The sequence below is a fragment of the Protopterus annectens genome, chromosome 7.part1 (assembly GCF_019279795.1).
Source record: "Protopterus annectens isolate FY-2018-M chromosome 7.part1, PAN1.0, whole genome shotgun sequence".
Classification (NCBI taxonomy): domain Eukaryota; kingdom Metazoa; phylum Chordata; order Ceratodontiformes; family Protopteridae; genus Protopterus; species Protopterus annectens.
The window spans coordinates 300,637,071-300,655,030 of NC_056740.1; the positions used below are offsets into that span (position 1 = coordinate 300,637,071).

A 17,960-nucleotide genomic window follows, 5' to 3' on the forward strand; every position below is an offset into this window, starting at 1 on the left:
TCATCAGACTACCTTACATTTGCAAGTTGTATAACAAAGTAGAGCTAAGGCACATGTATATGTGCATATCTGTGTTGTATAAAATGCTTGAGTATTTGCTTATTTGTATATATCCACTTAGTCACATATGGAGTCTGTGCTTCCTTCCTTTGTGCTAGTTTTAGACAAGTCCTCCAATTTCTACCCACTTCCATAGGACACATTGCAGGTGAATTAGCATTCATCCACAGTATTTTTGGATGTCAGTGCCACATGTGAGAGGGTGTGTGTGTGGGTATGTGTACACACGTGTATATATCCTGCAAGTGGGGCTGGCATCCTGTCTTGGCTAGTGTCCTGCAGTGGGCATGCACCCTGTTTTGGTTTAGTTTCATTACTCTTTGTCCACTGAGTGCAAGGATAAGCCCTAGCTGCCCATAATTTTGGATTAGGCTATTAATCAGGGAATGAATACATTTGTGATGCTCTATTATATACAGAGTTTGGGGAGATGGATCCAGAAACAATGCACTTAAGGCAAAAAATCAGAGAAGGGCAACCGGTTCTTCGCAGGTCACAAATCCACAGAAACTTACTCACAACTAAGACTAGTTTATATGGTCCACAGTGTTTCTGTTATCATGTCTTTAATATCTGGCAGAAAGCTGGAGCCCTGGTTGAACACACACCCAGGTTGGACCATGCAGACTCTACACAGAAATCACCCCATCTAGGAGCCACACCAAAGAACCAACTGTGGAAAGTCAATAGTAAATACTGCTGCCCCAGTGTGCTGGCCTTCATTGGCATAGTCAGATCAATAGATACAGATGTTGTTTCTCTTGTATGGTTACATGATTTAATTGACACGTGCAGTCTGCTTGATTATGTGTGTGGAATAGACGGCAAGTCTGTATAGTAGCAGCAGAGAATGCCTCTCCTGTACTTCTTTGCAGGTCATGCCAGATCAAGTTTATGTCATTCTCTGCAAACAGCTGGAGAAACTGCATCTATAATACTGATTGCAGTTCTGCAGACTCCAGTATGCATGCAGAATAAGGACAGTTAAAAAGTAATCAATAGTGATATACAGGGCGCATATCTACTACCATACAAAGAACTTTAACTTTTACAGTTAGAGAAATGAAGAAGGCAACAAGAGAACTCACACTTTGAAGTATTTCAAGCAAAGTTGTTTATTTATTTTTTAAGTTATTCACTTTTAACTGAGTAAACACTCAAGGCACGAGCACTTTTTCTAGTTGGCCCAGAAGCACTGTCTGGTTAAAAGAGTTGTTCATGGGTCAAATCATAGGCAAATGGAGGCTGAGAGGGAGAATCAGTGAGGTTTATGAATACAATATATTCCAGAAAGAAAACATACAAAAACAATTGGGTGCAGTTTAAGAGACTAAGAGTGATGGCCTAGAAGCAATGTGAGGAAGCATGTTTTCACAGAGGAACGTTAGCATATTGGAAAGCTCTCCTCAGAATTTTTTGGAACTGGTAGCAGTGAAAAATTAAAAACATACATGAGATAGAGCTATTCTAAGTTTAGAGGAGGTGGAAGGAAAATTTGTATTGATTAATGTGCATGTAAAGTTTAGCCAGTATAAAGGGAAACATACAGGTAACAAGGGCCACTTAGAACATATCAACGGTCAGAATGGTGTGTGTGTGTGTGTGTGTGTGTGTGTGTGTGTGTGTGTGTGTGTGTGTGTGTGTGTGTGTGTGTGTGTGTTTTAATCTCTTAATTTAATGCTTCTAAGAACTGTTCTTTGCTATTTTATCCCTTTCATCATCTTGTCATTAAGTCAGGCCATAATTTTTGTTTTAATTTCCACAGCATGCAATTGTCACCCTCAAGGGGCCAGCAACAATTTTTGTGATCCTAACTCTGGACAGTGCAAATGCAATCATGGTGTAACTGGGCGCCAGTGTGACCTATGTTATCCTGGACAGTGGGGTTTCCCATCTTGCAGGCCTTGTCTTTGTAATGGTCACTCAGAAGTGTGTGACCCCCAGACAGGAGAATGTATTGGCTGCCGTGACTTCACTACTGGACGTACTTGTGAGAGGTAAGTCTTTTTCATTGAACAATGCAGTAAAAGCTCAAGGGATAATACCAAAACAGGAAAGGATATTTGCAGTCAAATTATGTCATCTAAATGAAAGAGGGTTTTAAATTAGAGACCAGCAGAATAACCACGTTTCATTAATTATAACTTTTTTCTTATTTCACATTGTCAGCCATCGCTCATCTGCTCACCTGTATGCATCCAATATTTATAGTGTTTATAATAGTCATCAGTTCCATTACTCACTGCTGAATCACATATCAAAATAACGGTTGAAAACATTGAACACCATATGATCGATGTCTTCAAACGTCAACCTTACAAAAAGACCAAAAAAAAAAGAAAAAAGTACCCTAACGGGTTTAAGCAGGGGGGCCCCCTGCACCCCCCACACACCCCCGCTACTTAAATATACCAACTCAGAGACCGCACTATATTACAGTAAATGGAAATCTCTCCTTATGGAGATTTCCATTTACGCATTCGGGATTCTCAGCGTTTGCTGTTCTCGTGTCGACAATGTCAGATTCGTCATTGTCAGCTTTCGAGAATATAACATAGACCTGGTCCAAGGTATAAGAAGCACTCCTGATGGGGCTTGGGATTTAAACATTTTCTTCCACACCATAAATGCACATATGAGCAATTTGGAAGAATGCCAATTCACCTATAGCTCATTCTTGTGATGTGAGAAAAAACAGAGCACCAGGCAAAAAAAAGCAACATGGACACTGGAAGGAGATGCCAACTCCATACAGAAGGTACCTGATGAGAACAAAGCTGGAGGATGAAGTATTGTGTAGCAGCAACGCTAACAACTGCACTACCGTGCCATATAGGGATTTACAAAAATTAAATATTATAAAATTATAACTTTTTTTTTGGCCAATTCCAGCTGTGTAAGAGTAGGGCATCGGCTCGCCAAGGGGGGATCGGACCAAAAATACCAAAAAAAGGTGAAATAAGCCTTTATCACACAATTCATGATTTTGCCATTATAGTCAATGGCATGCATACGTAATACTAGGGAATACTGGCTACTAAGGGGGAAGGCTCAGTGTGAGTGTAGTTACTAGGAATTAGCAGTCAGTCCTATGCAAATGAGGGGAGTTGTACTGAATCACAGGTTGGAAGGGAAAATTTCCAACACCATTGTGTAGGCAGGAGGAGCAAGGAACATGAAAAGGGGGTGTATCATGCTTGCTGGAAGCACATTGGAGCCCTGTTGCCTGGTGTCTGCTTAGATAAGCATAGCTAGGAGAGTGGGTGTGTCTGTGGCTGTGTACTCATACTGCATGAACTGAAGAGAGTGTGCACATGCAAGGGAGGGACAAATCTTGCTGTTTACACTTCCAACAGGCTGGAAGAGGAAGGGTAGAAGGAAAAGGCAAAGGAAGTATCAGAACAAGGGAAATGCTGTACAAACCAACAATATGGGTGTCTGCAACCCACAACTGGCCAATGAAAGCACTCGAATAATACAACTGACAGGTGGCTGCAGAGCTGAAGATGGGAGGACATGTAAAATAGAATTAAAGGGCAACAGTACAAAATAAAGGTGAACTAATGTAGAAACAACTACTATGGGACTCTTGCAACTCAGAATGGGCCCTGCAAATATAATACAGCTGGCAGGTTGCTGGAAAGCTTTAAATATGAGGAGATGCAAGTAAAAATTCATTACAAAAATGGCAACAGCAGAATAAAGGCAATCATCCACAAATCACCAGTAATGTTTCTAACAGTCACAGTGGCTAAATCCAAGCCATGAGCAAGTAAGCTGGCATCTGGAATAAATCAGAAAAGTCAATCTGACAGGCAGCAGTAGCATCACACCCCTAGAAAGTATGGAAACACCCCTCAGTCTGCGTTTCCTCACAAACTCTGCACCTTCGGAGTAAACCTGGGAATTTAAACTGACAAATGGTAGGGGGCTGCCATTGCTTGGATACATCACCATGTGCTGGAGGCTGACGGCGGTGAGGAGGATAATGGTGCCAACCGCCACAGACCCAGGCAGAGATGGAGAGTGTTCAGACCCAGGGTGACCTATCAGGGGCTACATGACCTAGAGATTGTAGAATGTTACAGGCTGGACAGGGACATATGGCAGCAAATTGTGGAGCTGTGCTGGCATCACCTCACATCCAGAACAAACAGAGGGGAACCCATCCCAGTGGATACTAAGGTATGTGTAGCCTTAAGAATACTAGTTACAGGTACTGTCCAAACACTTGCTGGGGATGTCATGTGGGTGTCACAGACATCTGCATCCAGAGTACTCCATTAGTTCCTGGATGCTGTGCTACCATATGTCCTTGAACACATCCACTTTCCTAACACTTGTGAGGAATTCGCCAGCAATATGTGTCTCTTCCACTATGTAGCTGAATACCTGCAGGTATTGGGTGCCATAGACCAAATGCACATCCACAACAAAGCACCACCCAGTGAGCAGGGTAGGGTCTACATCAACTGCAAGTGCTTGCCTCCCATCAACTGCCAGGTTGTGGCGATGCTCAGGGCATTATCATGTAAGTGTGTGCTGGGAGCCCTGGAAGCTATCATGACTTCCACATCTAGAGTTCCTCACAGCTTTATCAGGGGTTTGCCAGGAGGGACATCCCAATTGGCCAGCTAGTGGGGGATGCTAGATACACACTGGAGCTGTGGCTGATGACACCCATCAGAAATGCACACACCCCCGAACAAGAATGCCATAATGAGGCACCTGCATAAACCAGGATCATTATAGAGTGTGTGTTTGGGATGCTCAAGTCACAGTTCCGCTGCCTTGACATATCCGGTGGAGCCTTGCAGTACTCTCCAGCCACATGTGCACACATGTTCATAGTATGTGCCATGCTACACAGTATGATGCTGTGGAAACAGCTGCAGCAGGAACAACACGGGGAGGGGACACACAGCCCACCACCATTGCCAAGGTCACCACAGGCACAGAGGGACTTGGAGGAGGAAATTCCAGAGCCTGCCCCTAGAGGCAGACAGAGGCATGCCCAGTATGCCTATGCCTTGGCAAAGAGGCAACTCATAGCACACACACTGACACTGTAGGGACCCAGGGACTGATAACTCTCTTTGACTCGTACATACAGTAGAAGGGATACCAAATATGACACTACCTGTACTTTACCATGTATAGGGAGTGTACTGAGTGCATCCCACATAGTCAGCCTTCCAGCACCATCCTCAATACCACCCCAGGCACAAAGTATGTCACCCTTACTATCAATTACTGAATGGAGTACTATATTCTGATACAAGCATGCAAGGAAATTGGTCAGCCAAATAGGATAGCAGCAGATAGCTGACAGCTATATGAGACAGCATGAAATCCATAACCAATACTGGTGTCCCAATACTAGGCAGTAGTACTCAGGGTGACAACTCCCACTGCAGTACATGTGGTGGCTCAACTAACTGTGGGTGTCCACAGGTCACACACATGGATATCAATGAGCATTCCCATTCCCACCCCCCAGTCTCATCCAGCAGGACAGGTGTAGATGACCGGAAATAAAGGTCGGGCAAAGCTCCACAAATGCTGGCAATGGTGAACAGCCCACCTAGAGACCTACACAGACATACTACAACAGGTCTGGCAGTTGCAGTATAGTTCTAAAGAGTAAAATGTCTAAAACTGAAATGTATGCCATTACAATCTAACTTGAGTACTCCAGTGATATGCCTCCAATCAGCAAGATAGAGCACAATACAATACTAAATGGAAGCAAACAGAGTTAGAACTGAAATACCAGTGCAGTCAGTGCAAATGTGAAAAGTTGTCACATGTGCCCCCCAACCCCATGTATAAATGACAGTAATATGTACGTTTGTAGAGTAATATCAGTAGAGCACAGATTGCCTGAGCTGTCCCAATCAACATGATAACTGGTGTATGTCTACTATATGCAGAGGTCAGTGTGCCAATCTTTTGTGAGTGTTGAATATTGTCTGGAAGTGGACAGCATGTGGGCCTGGATGTTGTGTCTCAGTGGCCTAGGTACAGTACTGTGTTTGACAGGGCCATGTTCCAACAACTGCAGTGACAACCAATCTGCTTCTCAGCTACACCTATGTTACTAGTTGTACACACTCACTGTCCAGATGTCAATATGTGTTACTGTCAGAAAGCTGGACAGGCTATGAACAGGGGTCCATACATAGAAACAGTACACAGGTGGAAGAACTCTACACAGTGCCTAGAAAGTAACTATGAACTGCACACACCTTTGGAATTAAATATAGAGGTTAACATCACATTAGTTGTCTGTCTAGTATGGCATACTGGTTGTCTGTCTAATCACTGGCAGCCCACATAAGCCACAGTTATAAAGTAATGACACACTGCTGATGTCCACATACAAGGCAGGAGAAGGTCCCAGTTATATCTGAAAGTCAGGTGCCATAAGCTTCCATATCACACATGCACTCAGTCCCGTCCCCCCCACAACAGCCACAGGTATTTCATCGGTCATAGCCTTGCTGTTGGGAATGATGTCAGAATCAGCACGTCTTTTATGGAATACACACAGGATGCAGCATGCTGACATGGTGTCCTATGCAGGTGTGTCCCTAGCCATAGGCAGCACCCTGCACACATCCAGACTGATGCATCACTATGAACTAGAAGGATTGCCAAGAACACCTCACCCACTTGCCCATGTCACACCAGGGAAATCCACTGGCTTGCAGCCTGGTAATGTATGAGTGACAAAATGCAGTGGCCTGCATCAATCTCATGTGGCCTACAGGCCTCTGGCAAATGCCCATGGCTCACTCATAGTGCCATTATATGCTTCACCCATAGTGCCATTGTACGGAATGTCATAGGTCCTAACTAAAAACATAACACATTAAGCAGAAAACAAATGCAAGGCCATGCTGACAAATGCCAGTAGCATGCCTCTCCATGTCCTAGTGCAAGAATTGTGGACCAAGACATAAATACCGCTATGATAAAGGTCAAACTATAGAAATACGTCTGAGATATTGCTACCATGCTGTTGAGAAAATTATAGAATTACAGGGGGGGGGCATAAAGGCATGGATATCATGGAGTATGGAAGTCTGAAACTCAAATGTCTGCTCATACTTCCCCCTGACTGCAAACCCATGAATGCATAACCACAAACCTGCTTGTAAACCACAATATGAAGGGAAACTGACCAGATATATTAGTCCTGCCTTTGGATAACCTGGCCAAATCTGTACAGCTGAGAGGTATGCCCACAGCAGGATATGGCTATTCAGTTAAGTTGAAAAATGCACAAGAAGGGGATCCCCAGCCAGCTTAGCACCAATGTGCTGGACTATTTACACAGACCCATCACTCAATTGTCTGTAGCCACTCCTCCACACGGGCAGGATTGTGCCACAATGTCTAGGTTTCGCCTCACAATACTGGTCTCTGCTGCATTGCTCACACAGTGTCCCCCCATGTTTGGACCAATTGTGTCTCCATATTGGCAACCTATCTACAAATATCCTGACAAAATAGCTTGCTAGGTGTAGCTGTAGCACACAAAACCATGGACTGGAGTACAACTCTCCCTGGAATGGAATCCCACAAGCAATATAGAAGGTCATACTGGGCATGCTCCCACATTAGAGAATGGATCCTCACACTCAGTATAGAAGGTCATACTGGGCATGCTCCTCCACTTACAGAAATAAAGCCCATGTGTGATACCACAGTGGATTATAGATATATGTTATCTGCAGATGTCTGTGCACACACACCAAAATGTAAACTGTTTGGTCTTCACCACACACACGCACACACACACACACACACGCACACACACACACACACTGGACAGGAAAACCCACAGCCAGCTGTAGGTGGCAGATATGTGGTAAGTCCCCATCTGTTTTATGTGATATGCACACATATCTAAGGTCAACATACTACAATATTGCAAACATACGCATATACACACACACACATGGGGAACAGAGACACAGACAGTGAGAGAGACAGCACCATTATGAAGCCTTTCCCACCCAGTACATATCTCATAGTTCCACTCTACACTCTCTGCTGATGTATGTCACCTTAGATGTATCATCGGACAAGTCTCAAATCTGTAAGCTCAATAGCGCATGCAGTAAATACATAACTTACTAAAGCAAATAAATAGGGTTTTGAATCTCGATCCTGGCAACTGTGTGTGTGTCTGTGTCTGTCTGTGTGTGTGTGTGTGTATGTGTGTGTGTGTGTGTGTGTGTGTGTGTGTGTGTGTGTGTGTGTGTGTGTGTGTGAAGGAATTGCTGTTTTACTCCATCCCCACCCAGTACACATCCCATTACCCAATATCAGAACATGTGCTGCAGTCAGTCACTGTACAAATTCCTTTTGTTAGCCCTCAGCCCTATAGGCTCTGTTGTTCTTCTGATAACTGTGTAACAGTAGAGTACCAATAACTATTTATGTAGCAGTCCTAATCACAGTCCTGTCAAATGGAAAGGTGTGTCTGTTTGTGTGTGTGTTCATAGGTGAATGATTTTGAGGCCATTCCCACTCACTTCTTTTTACATTGCCATATGTTATCCCTGCTGCTGATGTCACTCACTCTTGAAGATACCTTTGGACAGCTCTCAAATATGTAAGCTTCGTGGCATGTCTGATAAATGCATAATACTATAGTGCAGTAAACTAGTTAAGTAGGAGTTCTAATCTTAGTCCTGGCAAATGTAAAAGTTTGTGTGAGAGTGTCTGTAGTTATAGAGACATGATCTTGAGCCCATTGGCACTCACTACACTTTCCTTTCCCCTCCTTTATCACTGCTGCTGATATCACCCACTGTTAAAGATACCTTTGGACAGATCTCAAAATGTAAGCTTTATGGCACGTCTGATAAATGAGTAATACTATAATGCAGTAAACTAGTTAAGTAGGAATTCTAATCTCAGTCCTGGCAAATGTAAAAGTGTGTGTGTTTGTGTGAGGGTGCCTGTAGTTATAGAGACATGATCGTGAGCCCATTGGCACTCACTACACTTCCCTTTCCCCTCCTTTATCACTGCTGCTGATGTCACCCACTGTTAAAGATACCTTTGAACAGATCTCAAATATGTAAGCTTCGTGGCATGTCTGATAAATGTGTAATACTATAGTGCAGTAAACTAGTTAGGTAGGAGTTCTAATCTTGGTCCTGGCAAATGTAAAATTGTGTTTGTTGGTGTGAGAGTGTCTGTAATTGTGGAAACATGAGTTTTGAAGCCATTGGCACTCACTACACTTCCCTTTCTCCTCCTTTATCCCTGCTGTTGATGTTACTCACCTTTAAAGATACCTTTGGACAGCACTCAACTATGTAAGTGTCGTGGCGCATTTGATAAATGCATAATACTATACGGCAGTAAACTAGTTAGATAGGGGGTTGAAGTTCGGTCCTGGCAAGTGTGTGTCTGTGATTGTGTCATTAACATTGTGATCCATATCCATTGGGAGGTGGGTTTTGCTATAATTTTGTGTGGTCCACCCAGCAAACTACCAAATGTCCACTGTACAGGGCCCACTTCTATGGTAGCTGTGGACACTCTTCAGTCCTACAATCTGTTTGTCATGTGATATTACTGTAGAACAATATGGAGTCCAAAACAAGATATATGGCCCTTGTAGTCCTGTGATACAATTCCACACTTAGGAATCATAGGCAAACACACTCTCTATTCATTAATCCCTATGTCACTAAGTGGTCTGCAAACGGGCTCACAGATGGATCTCACAGTGTGAAATCAGTGGACTACATGTCAGACTGCAAAACAGTCATGAGTGGTGTCAGACTGCCAAACAGTCATGTGTGAAGTACCACAGGTTCTTGTCCTGTGTCCAGTCTTGTGTGGTGTGTGTGGCTCTGATATCCAGCCCAATAGAAATGAACTGTGGTTAACAATGTCTGCAGACAATTGCTAACTTGGGGGTCTGTTTACATCCCCGCATTATGTTAACATCCTGCATAAAGTTGCCACTGACACCTCCAACTGTTGTCAGAACACTGGCCTTAGTCTCAATGTCAAGAAATGTGTCCCAATCCCCTGTTGGATCAATGTGTTGCTCACAAATGACCACACTGGCGGTAGTCCAATGGAGACAGATGTCCTTATAGGAGGCCTGTGAACACAGCTTGACAGCAACCCCTCTTCTGACCACCACACTGCCACTGTGGGCAGAAAGTCCTTCCATGTGGCACATTGCATAACTAAGGATGTGTCATCCAGGAATGAAGAGGTCAATGTCTCCCTCTACTCCTCGCTCATTAGGGCAATCAGCAGGTCCAGTGGCCCATTTGCCATGTAACTCAGTAGACATCTTCAACAACTGGGTATGCTGCAAGTGTAACCTGACATGTATGACCCTAGGCATGAAACAACTGTCTGATATGGAAAGAGCCCAAAACCTCAGAGTGTTCCCAATCACATCTTGGCTCCTTGCAGGCAATCCCTGTTTGACTGACAATGCCATGCCTGCCCAGCTGTGTTACAAATGCCACAGCTAGGAAACACCAATCTGTATGCACCACATGCCATGCATACCTCAACCGCATTACCACATTCAACAGAACATGCTTGGGGACAGGTCCATAACCCAGACAATGGCCATGTTATGAGATATATGTTGCATACATATCAATCAAAGCACCTCACTGGCCCTCTTCAAGAGAAATCCAGATGAGTGGATGGTGAATATGACTGTCACGATGGGGATCACTCAAGTGGCATTACTTGATAGACGGCATGTTGACAAATATCAGGTGCCATGATACCAGTGTACTCACATGCTCTACTCTTCTCATATCTCCATGGACAGTAGCCTGGTACACACCCAGGGACACCTGCACCAATGGACCTTAGTACTGATAAATGTGTCTGTGTGCATTACTAAGTATAACAGTGTTTGTGAGTTTGTAAACCTGTAGTTAAAAATACTTTGAGGACCTTCTCACCCACTACATCCCACAGTGCTATACTTAGAAAGGGCTGCTGCTGTACTGCACTGTAGAGGTACCTTGTGACACCTTTCACCCTATGGTCTACCTTGAGCTTGCAGTGCCAGCAGGTGTGGTTTACTCTTTGAGTCCTGGCATATGTATGTGTTTGTGTGTCTATATGTGTTTGCAAGTGTGTGTGAATGTGCATATTTGTAGGAGACAGCGTTCTGAGGCCCCATTCTCCAAATACACTGCACAGTGCCATACATTACAAGGGATGGTGATGTTGCTTACCTTAGGAGAGCCATGGGACAATCTTCACCCTACTAGCTCTGTGGCATGTGCAATAAATGCATATCAGTGTAATAGCAATAATTACATAGGCAGGCAAAGATATAAATTTCATTCCTGGTAAATGTGTGATTGTGGGTTTGTCATAGCATTATCATGGGTATGAGTGAGTACTACATGCAAAGTGGGTGGGGTGCTGTGTGTAATATGTTTACACCATGGTACCCCCAGTACATGTCCCAAGGTCCACTGTATGATGACCGTTGTCACCATCGAACATACAGGTAACTGATGACACTCTTTAGCCCAATAAGGTATGTGCTGTGTGCCAAAACTCTGTAAAAGTATGGACTGAATGATGAGATAGGCAGGGCTGCTAACTGCAGGTATGGCAAATGTGTATATGGCTGCATCTGTGTTGGTCATTGTGTGAATTTCTGTAGTTGATAGTATTTCCTGGCCATTCTTACCCAGGACATCTCCCATTGCCATACTGTGGAAGGCCAGTGGATGTTGTTCACCTTAGTGGGACTGTGGAACACACTTTACCCTACTTTCTCCATGGCATGTGCAATAAATTTAGAGCACTTCAATAGCAAAACCTAGGTAGGTATTGGTTTTAATCTCAGTTGTGCCGAGTATGTATGTTTGTGTGTGTGAGATCAGTATTCTGACTGTGTGTGCTTGAGTGACAAATGTGGTAATGGTTTATAATTTTACATCATTGTACTCCCAACACATGTGCTGTCCTACATCCACGTGGCTGATGCCTAACTCCTGCCACATGCTATGGCACAGACATCCCACAGTTGACGATTGCCACCATCTCACCCAACCATTTATCTCTGACCTCAGCAAAATAACGGTGGGAATCTCCAAGATCAAGGATGTTGCCACACATAGCATGAAGAGTTGCATTTGTGACCCTGAGAATATGTCCAGTGTTAGATTTGACTCATGTCTGTGCCTCCATGACAGTCCAAAACATGTGTCTGGTGACACCTGCTGTGGCACTTGTGGCAGGGCCATGATGGGCAGCAGTCCACCTATGAGCACCCCTGTCCATCCACATGTGTGGAATCTGCCAGTTCTCTGGCTATAGATGGTGTATACACACTACATAGTTCTCTTAGATTTACACGACAAACATGTGTATCATACTCATATTCACAGGTAGCATATGGATATGTACAATACCCTGTAGCTGGCAGAGCAGTGGCCCAGTCAGTAGTGTTTGACAGAGACTCCAGTGTTTGTCATGTGTGAGCTGTCCTTTCCTAGGGTGAGATAGGATCCTGATCTGTGTTCTATGTCACAGCAGAGAGAAGCAGATGCTATGGCCATAGCTGCTGTTTAGCAGGTCATCACTACAGCAAGTCTTACTTAGACATAAATCTGTCAAAATCCTATTTCCCATTAATAGAAAACACATACTGCATTCACTTATATGCTGACTTGTTTCACATACCTTTGTATTATTTCATACTGCACTGGGTTGTATCAGCAGGTTGTTCCACAACTTTATATTTCCCAATATGGAGTACTGGTAGACATATGTTTGGAATAGGTATCTGCATGCCCATTGTAGGTAATTGACCAGGTGATGGCCTGTGCACCAATTGGTGTTCCCCACTTGCTAATTGCATGCAGACCAGCTGGGTAGTTCTTCCAATAGCCAATGTCATGGCAACACACTCATATAATTGAGTACTTAATGTGAACGTTGTCCCTTTACCTTGGCTGTGAGGAACACATCCTGGAGGTCAATGGCTACTGAGTGTTACACACAGCAGGTGGGAATACCTCTTACAACAAGAGTTGTGGAGACAGGCCAACTAAATGGTGGAGAAGGTTACAGACTTAGGGACCAAATGTGAGTATTGCTGTTATATGGTGTGAATACTGTTAAATTTACAGGCTTTGTGTATACATGCTCCTTCTGCATGGATGTTAGTCTGACAAAGTTATGTGTCTGCATAGCTCTGTACTGTAGGCCTATCCATATAATTTTCAGAGGTATGCCTGTTATGTTTTGTGTGTTACCCAGACAGGTGTTGTCTTTGGCAAATCAGTGGCATACTCCGGTCATTGCTGCCAGTAAATGACAACATCCATATGTGTTTCTGACTTCATATCCCTCAGAATAGAGATGTTGCAACCAAGCCTGTAATACCAACAATTTTCTCAGCGTATAACAGCAATATATCAAATTTGGCCCTGTGTTTGGACCTCTGACCTCCACTTATATGACAGGCTTTGTCCAGTTGTCATGCAGTAGAAGGTTGATAGGTATGGTCTGTTACTATGATCAGTATGTAGTGTTGACATTCCTCCTATCATCCAAGTGATGTTGTGGAATAAGACACATTAAGGGAGGTAAGTGCCATACATATGAGTGCAAAGGCTGGACAGTATGCAGAACCCTATACAGTCAAGAGGTGGGTCTGTGGAATAGTAGGACATGGCTTAGAATCAATCTGTTAGAACATATGAGAGATTAGTTATTACATGAACAAACGTTCTATAGCTGTTACTTTCACCATGGGGACTGTAGTGGGTTACAATGTACTCTTTTGGAAAAGGTCTGTTTCCCAGTTACATCAAACACTTAGAACCATTGTTATGTGAAGAATCAATTTACATTGTATCATTTGATACTGTATTCCCTAGGGGATTAACTGAGGAGTGTAAGTGGAGGCTGTTTAAGAACATACATAATTGTGTCAATTGCTTCCTGTATTTCAGGCAATTATGTTTTATAATGTTCTAATACTTGACTGCAAAACACATTAAAATATTTGTGTGTATTGATGGCTGGTTGTTTGTTGTTTTACTATCCTCAGTCATTTTAGTTATATTGCTAAGAGGTCAGTGTATGCTGGCCATTGTGTATGGCGTATCCTGATTTTGTAGCAGTGTACTGTGTACTTATTAGTTGTACTGTGTGTGGGGGGGGGGGGCAGCAGATGTCAGTGGCATGGGCCCCTTTATATCATTACCAGTGTGTTTGTATGTCCATAGACTGGTCCCCTGATTTCATCTGGCATGGTCCAGAATTGTACTAAGGTGCTCTTGGCTCAAACAGTGCTGCAAGGCACTGACAACAAAATCAGTACTGATTCCACAGTCTTCCTCCCCTATGATAAACTGACTGCACTGCTTGCTAAGGTTGAGAACATCCTAAAATAGTACAGCTCAGATGGCTAAGTGGTTATATGCTTTGACTATTCAAGGGCTGTATATTTTGTTGCAGACCAGGTGTATATTATTTCCTGTACATAACATGCCTATATGTGCTATCAGTACAGTACGAAGGGGTGTGAGTATACTGTATGGGACACGTGTATACATGAGTGGTTGGACATGTGATATGCATTCACACATCAATTGTACACCAGCTACACTACATGGAGACACATATAACATACCAGACATTTGGCTATTAAAGTAATACTAATTAGTTACCTTTCCTGTAACTAGTCTAGCCCAGCTACAGAATTGCTGTATCCAGGACTGTATGTCAACTTCTGAGTGTTGCCCAGGTCTGCTCTTCAATGTGTCACTTAGGTATGCTAGTTCTCTTCTCTCCTGCACTTTCAATAGCGTATTACCTTAGCACTTTACCAGACATCTTGTAGCAACTAGTTTACCACACAAATGTGCTAACAGCCCTAAGTGATCTATGAGGAAACAGCTCCAGTAATTATTATTAATGGCCACCCCTCCAGGCATGTCTACAGGTCAGTTCCCTCTGCTTTCACCTATTAACCTGTTGAACTTCGCCATCCTGAGGCAATGTTGCAACTGCCTGATGTACACTGACAACCTCACCTCTTACCTCTCTATACTCAGATTTACAAGAGATCCACCTATACATCCAAATTGGAAGCCACACACTCCCCAGCCAAGACCAGAATATTTGGTCAAGAGGAGATGGTCAACACTTGCACCACACTACATGGAACACATAGCCCTCCAGAACAAACACCGGCATTGCCTTCATATAAAAACACAAACCACACACCCACCTTTGCGGAGGCTCTCAATGAAAAGCTTTACAAACAGCAGAGACCTCGAAGGAGGACATGCACTCCACCACCACCACACAACACTAATCACAAGACACATATGTCTCCTAAACTGTGTGCCATTCAACCAAAGCACCTAAGGCAAAACAACATGGCCAAAACAGTAGGCATAGTTGACTTGATAGAGAGGAACAGTGATGTCCCACTCACTAGGTCGAAAAAAAGAGAAATTGACAGTCAGCTGGCTGTTGGCACCAGGATCCACCACATAACATACACACTGAGTTCCCCTAACAACAGGTATACATATGACTCTCATTGTACATGTGGGTATGAATGTCCTGAGACGTACCTTCCTGGACTATATGGAAACAGACATGGAGGAGCCCACCAACTATGTAGCTGAGATGGGTATGACCCTAGCCCTGAGCAGCAACCTACCATCACCCAGACTGATACTACAGTACAAGCTGAAAATGATTATTCGCAACAATTGGCTACATCTCTGGTATCATATTAAGGGGTTCCACTATCTGTGCACCTGGGATGACAAGTTTGAAAGACCATGACCCTTTGCCACAGATGCCCTGCATCTGTCTTCCCTGGGCTTCCATATACTGGCCAAGGCTCTTGCTACCCCTATAGTGGCTTTTTTATGCAGTGTTGCACAGACCACATTACCACTATAACAGCTACAAACAAATGCAATCTGAGGATCATGCTGCTCAACACTAGAGGTCTACATTTAAAAATGCACTCACTCAAAGCAATCCTTAAACTGGAGAACATCAACATTTGTGCTGTAACAGGAAACTGGTTCAAGGTGGCAGGAAACACACCTGCACTACCAGGCTATCACTCATTCCACACCTCTGTAGCCCTGAAGTTGTACTGCAGCTGCAAGGGTGGTGGTGTTTCAATATTCACGAAACACGGAGCCCAGACTCACAATGTTCGACCAGATAGTCAACCAGCTCCTCAAATCACGTACTGTTTAAGCGTTTAATTGTAAAATCCACTTTTCGTCAAGGAAACACCTCAACTTCATCAGAACAATCATACATTGTAATTCAACCCATTTAAATACAATAAACCCAAGTCACATGTTTAAATACATCATATCCATTAACATTTAAAAATATATTATCAATCAGTGCATAGTTTATATTACGAACTTCTCTTGTTAAAAATATATGTGTGTATATATTAAGAAAAAATCTTTTCTTTCCTTTCTTTTGTGGAGGAAATGTATTATAAAAAGGTATATTATAAAAAGTATATTATAAAAAACTGTTAAATATTAAATATTAAAATTTAAATACTAATTAATATTTTTAAACAATGTTGTTACAAAATGTTGTCCAAAAATATTATCAAAAAATTGTCCAAAAATATTACCAAACTCACAACTATATAAAACACTTGAATATACTATAATCCATGTGGATGCACAGACCTCCAAACTGCTAGCACAACATAATGCATCTGGGATACTTCAGGTGCAGCTAACATCGGGTAAGACAGCAGTACAGGTTTTAGCCTGCTGTAGGTCCACAGACATGGCCCAAGACTCACAGTCCCATTCCCAAGCATCCTGGGGAATATTAGGTTCCAACCTAATACTCTCATACTGGCCAGCATCAAGCACCACACCATTAACTGGACAAACTACTCACGTACCAATACACTTGGCCAATGCTTTCTGGGGTTCATTGATTCCAATGCCCTGGACATGCTCATTCTTACTCCCACTAGAGGTTTCCACATACCTGACCTGGTCATTACTAATATGGGCGAATGTTGCTCTACACCAATAGTCAACTCCTCCCTGGTTAGTTACTAATACAAACTAATCACATTGGAATTCCACAACCCTCCCACCACCCACAAAGGTAACCACCATGAAATCTTCTCCAAAGGTAATTTTGGGCACATACAAACAGAGGTGGCTAACTGCATGGCACCCAGGCAGATGGAGATTAGTTGCATGACCGCAGAATCTTACACCAATACACTATACGAACACACACACAAATGCATAGATCTCACCATATGCAATACAGCCAAGATGCTCTCCTCAGAAATAAGGGAGCCAATCTGGTGGTCCCCTGCCATAAAAAACCCTACAACAGAAGGAGGTACTTCATGCAGAATAAGGTGAAGTCCCAAGTCTGGGAATACTCCTTTATCAGCCTCAACCAAAGGTTGTGATCTCTCCTCAACACCTGTAAAGGTACCTATGACAACATGATTGCAGCAGATAGTGGAGACAACCACAAGGCCTTCAGTAGTAATGTGTAGAATTTCCACAGCACAATAGCATAACCCTCAGATTATGTATACTTGTATCTGTTAAGGTGATGCTTTCATTTGGATTCCGAACATTAACTCTAAAATGCACTACGATGATATTTCTGCCAATATATGTTAGTAGGAACAGTGTTACTACAACAACCTTCTCAGCTTATCTACTCACATCATTTGTATATATCTCTGTTGTCATGCCTTTGTCCTCCCACTTTGTCTGGCTTGTTCCACATTCATTGCACTACAGGGTTGTGAGCATACCTCTCCACTGCCAGGCTGTGTGAAGACTGTCCAGGTGTTTGGCCTTTACTTTGTTAGT

General features: G+C 43.1%; 1 protein-coding gene across 4 annotated transcripts in view; it reads left to right on the plus strand.

Moving 5' to 3' along the window:
- The window catches only part of LOC122807740 (laminin subunit beta-1-like), a 2,263,691-nt gene that overhangs the window by 1,582,729 nt on the left and 663,002 nt on the right, over positions 1-17,960 (plus strand). For all 4 annotated transcript variants that reach the window (XM_044078727.1, XM_044078725.1, XM_044078726.1 and 1 more), the window contains one exon: positions 1,826-2,057. In XM_044078727.1, coding sequence (XP_043934662.1) covers positions 1,826-2,057 — 232 coding nt within the window. The remainder of the gene's footprint in view (positions 1-1,825; positions 2,058-17,960) is intronic.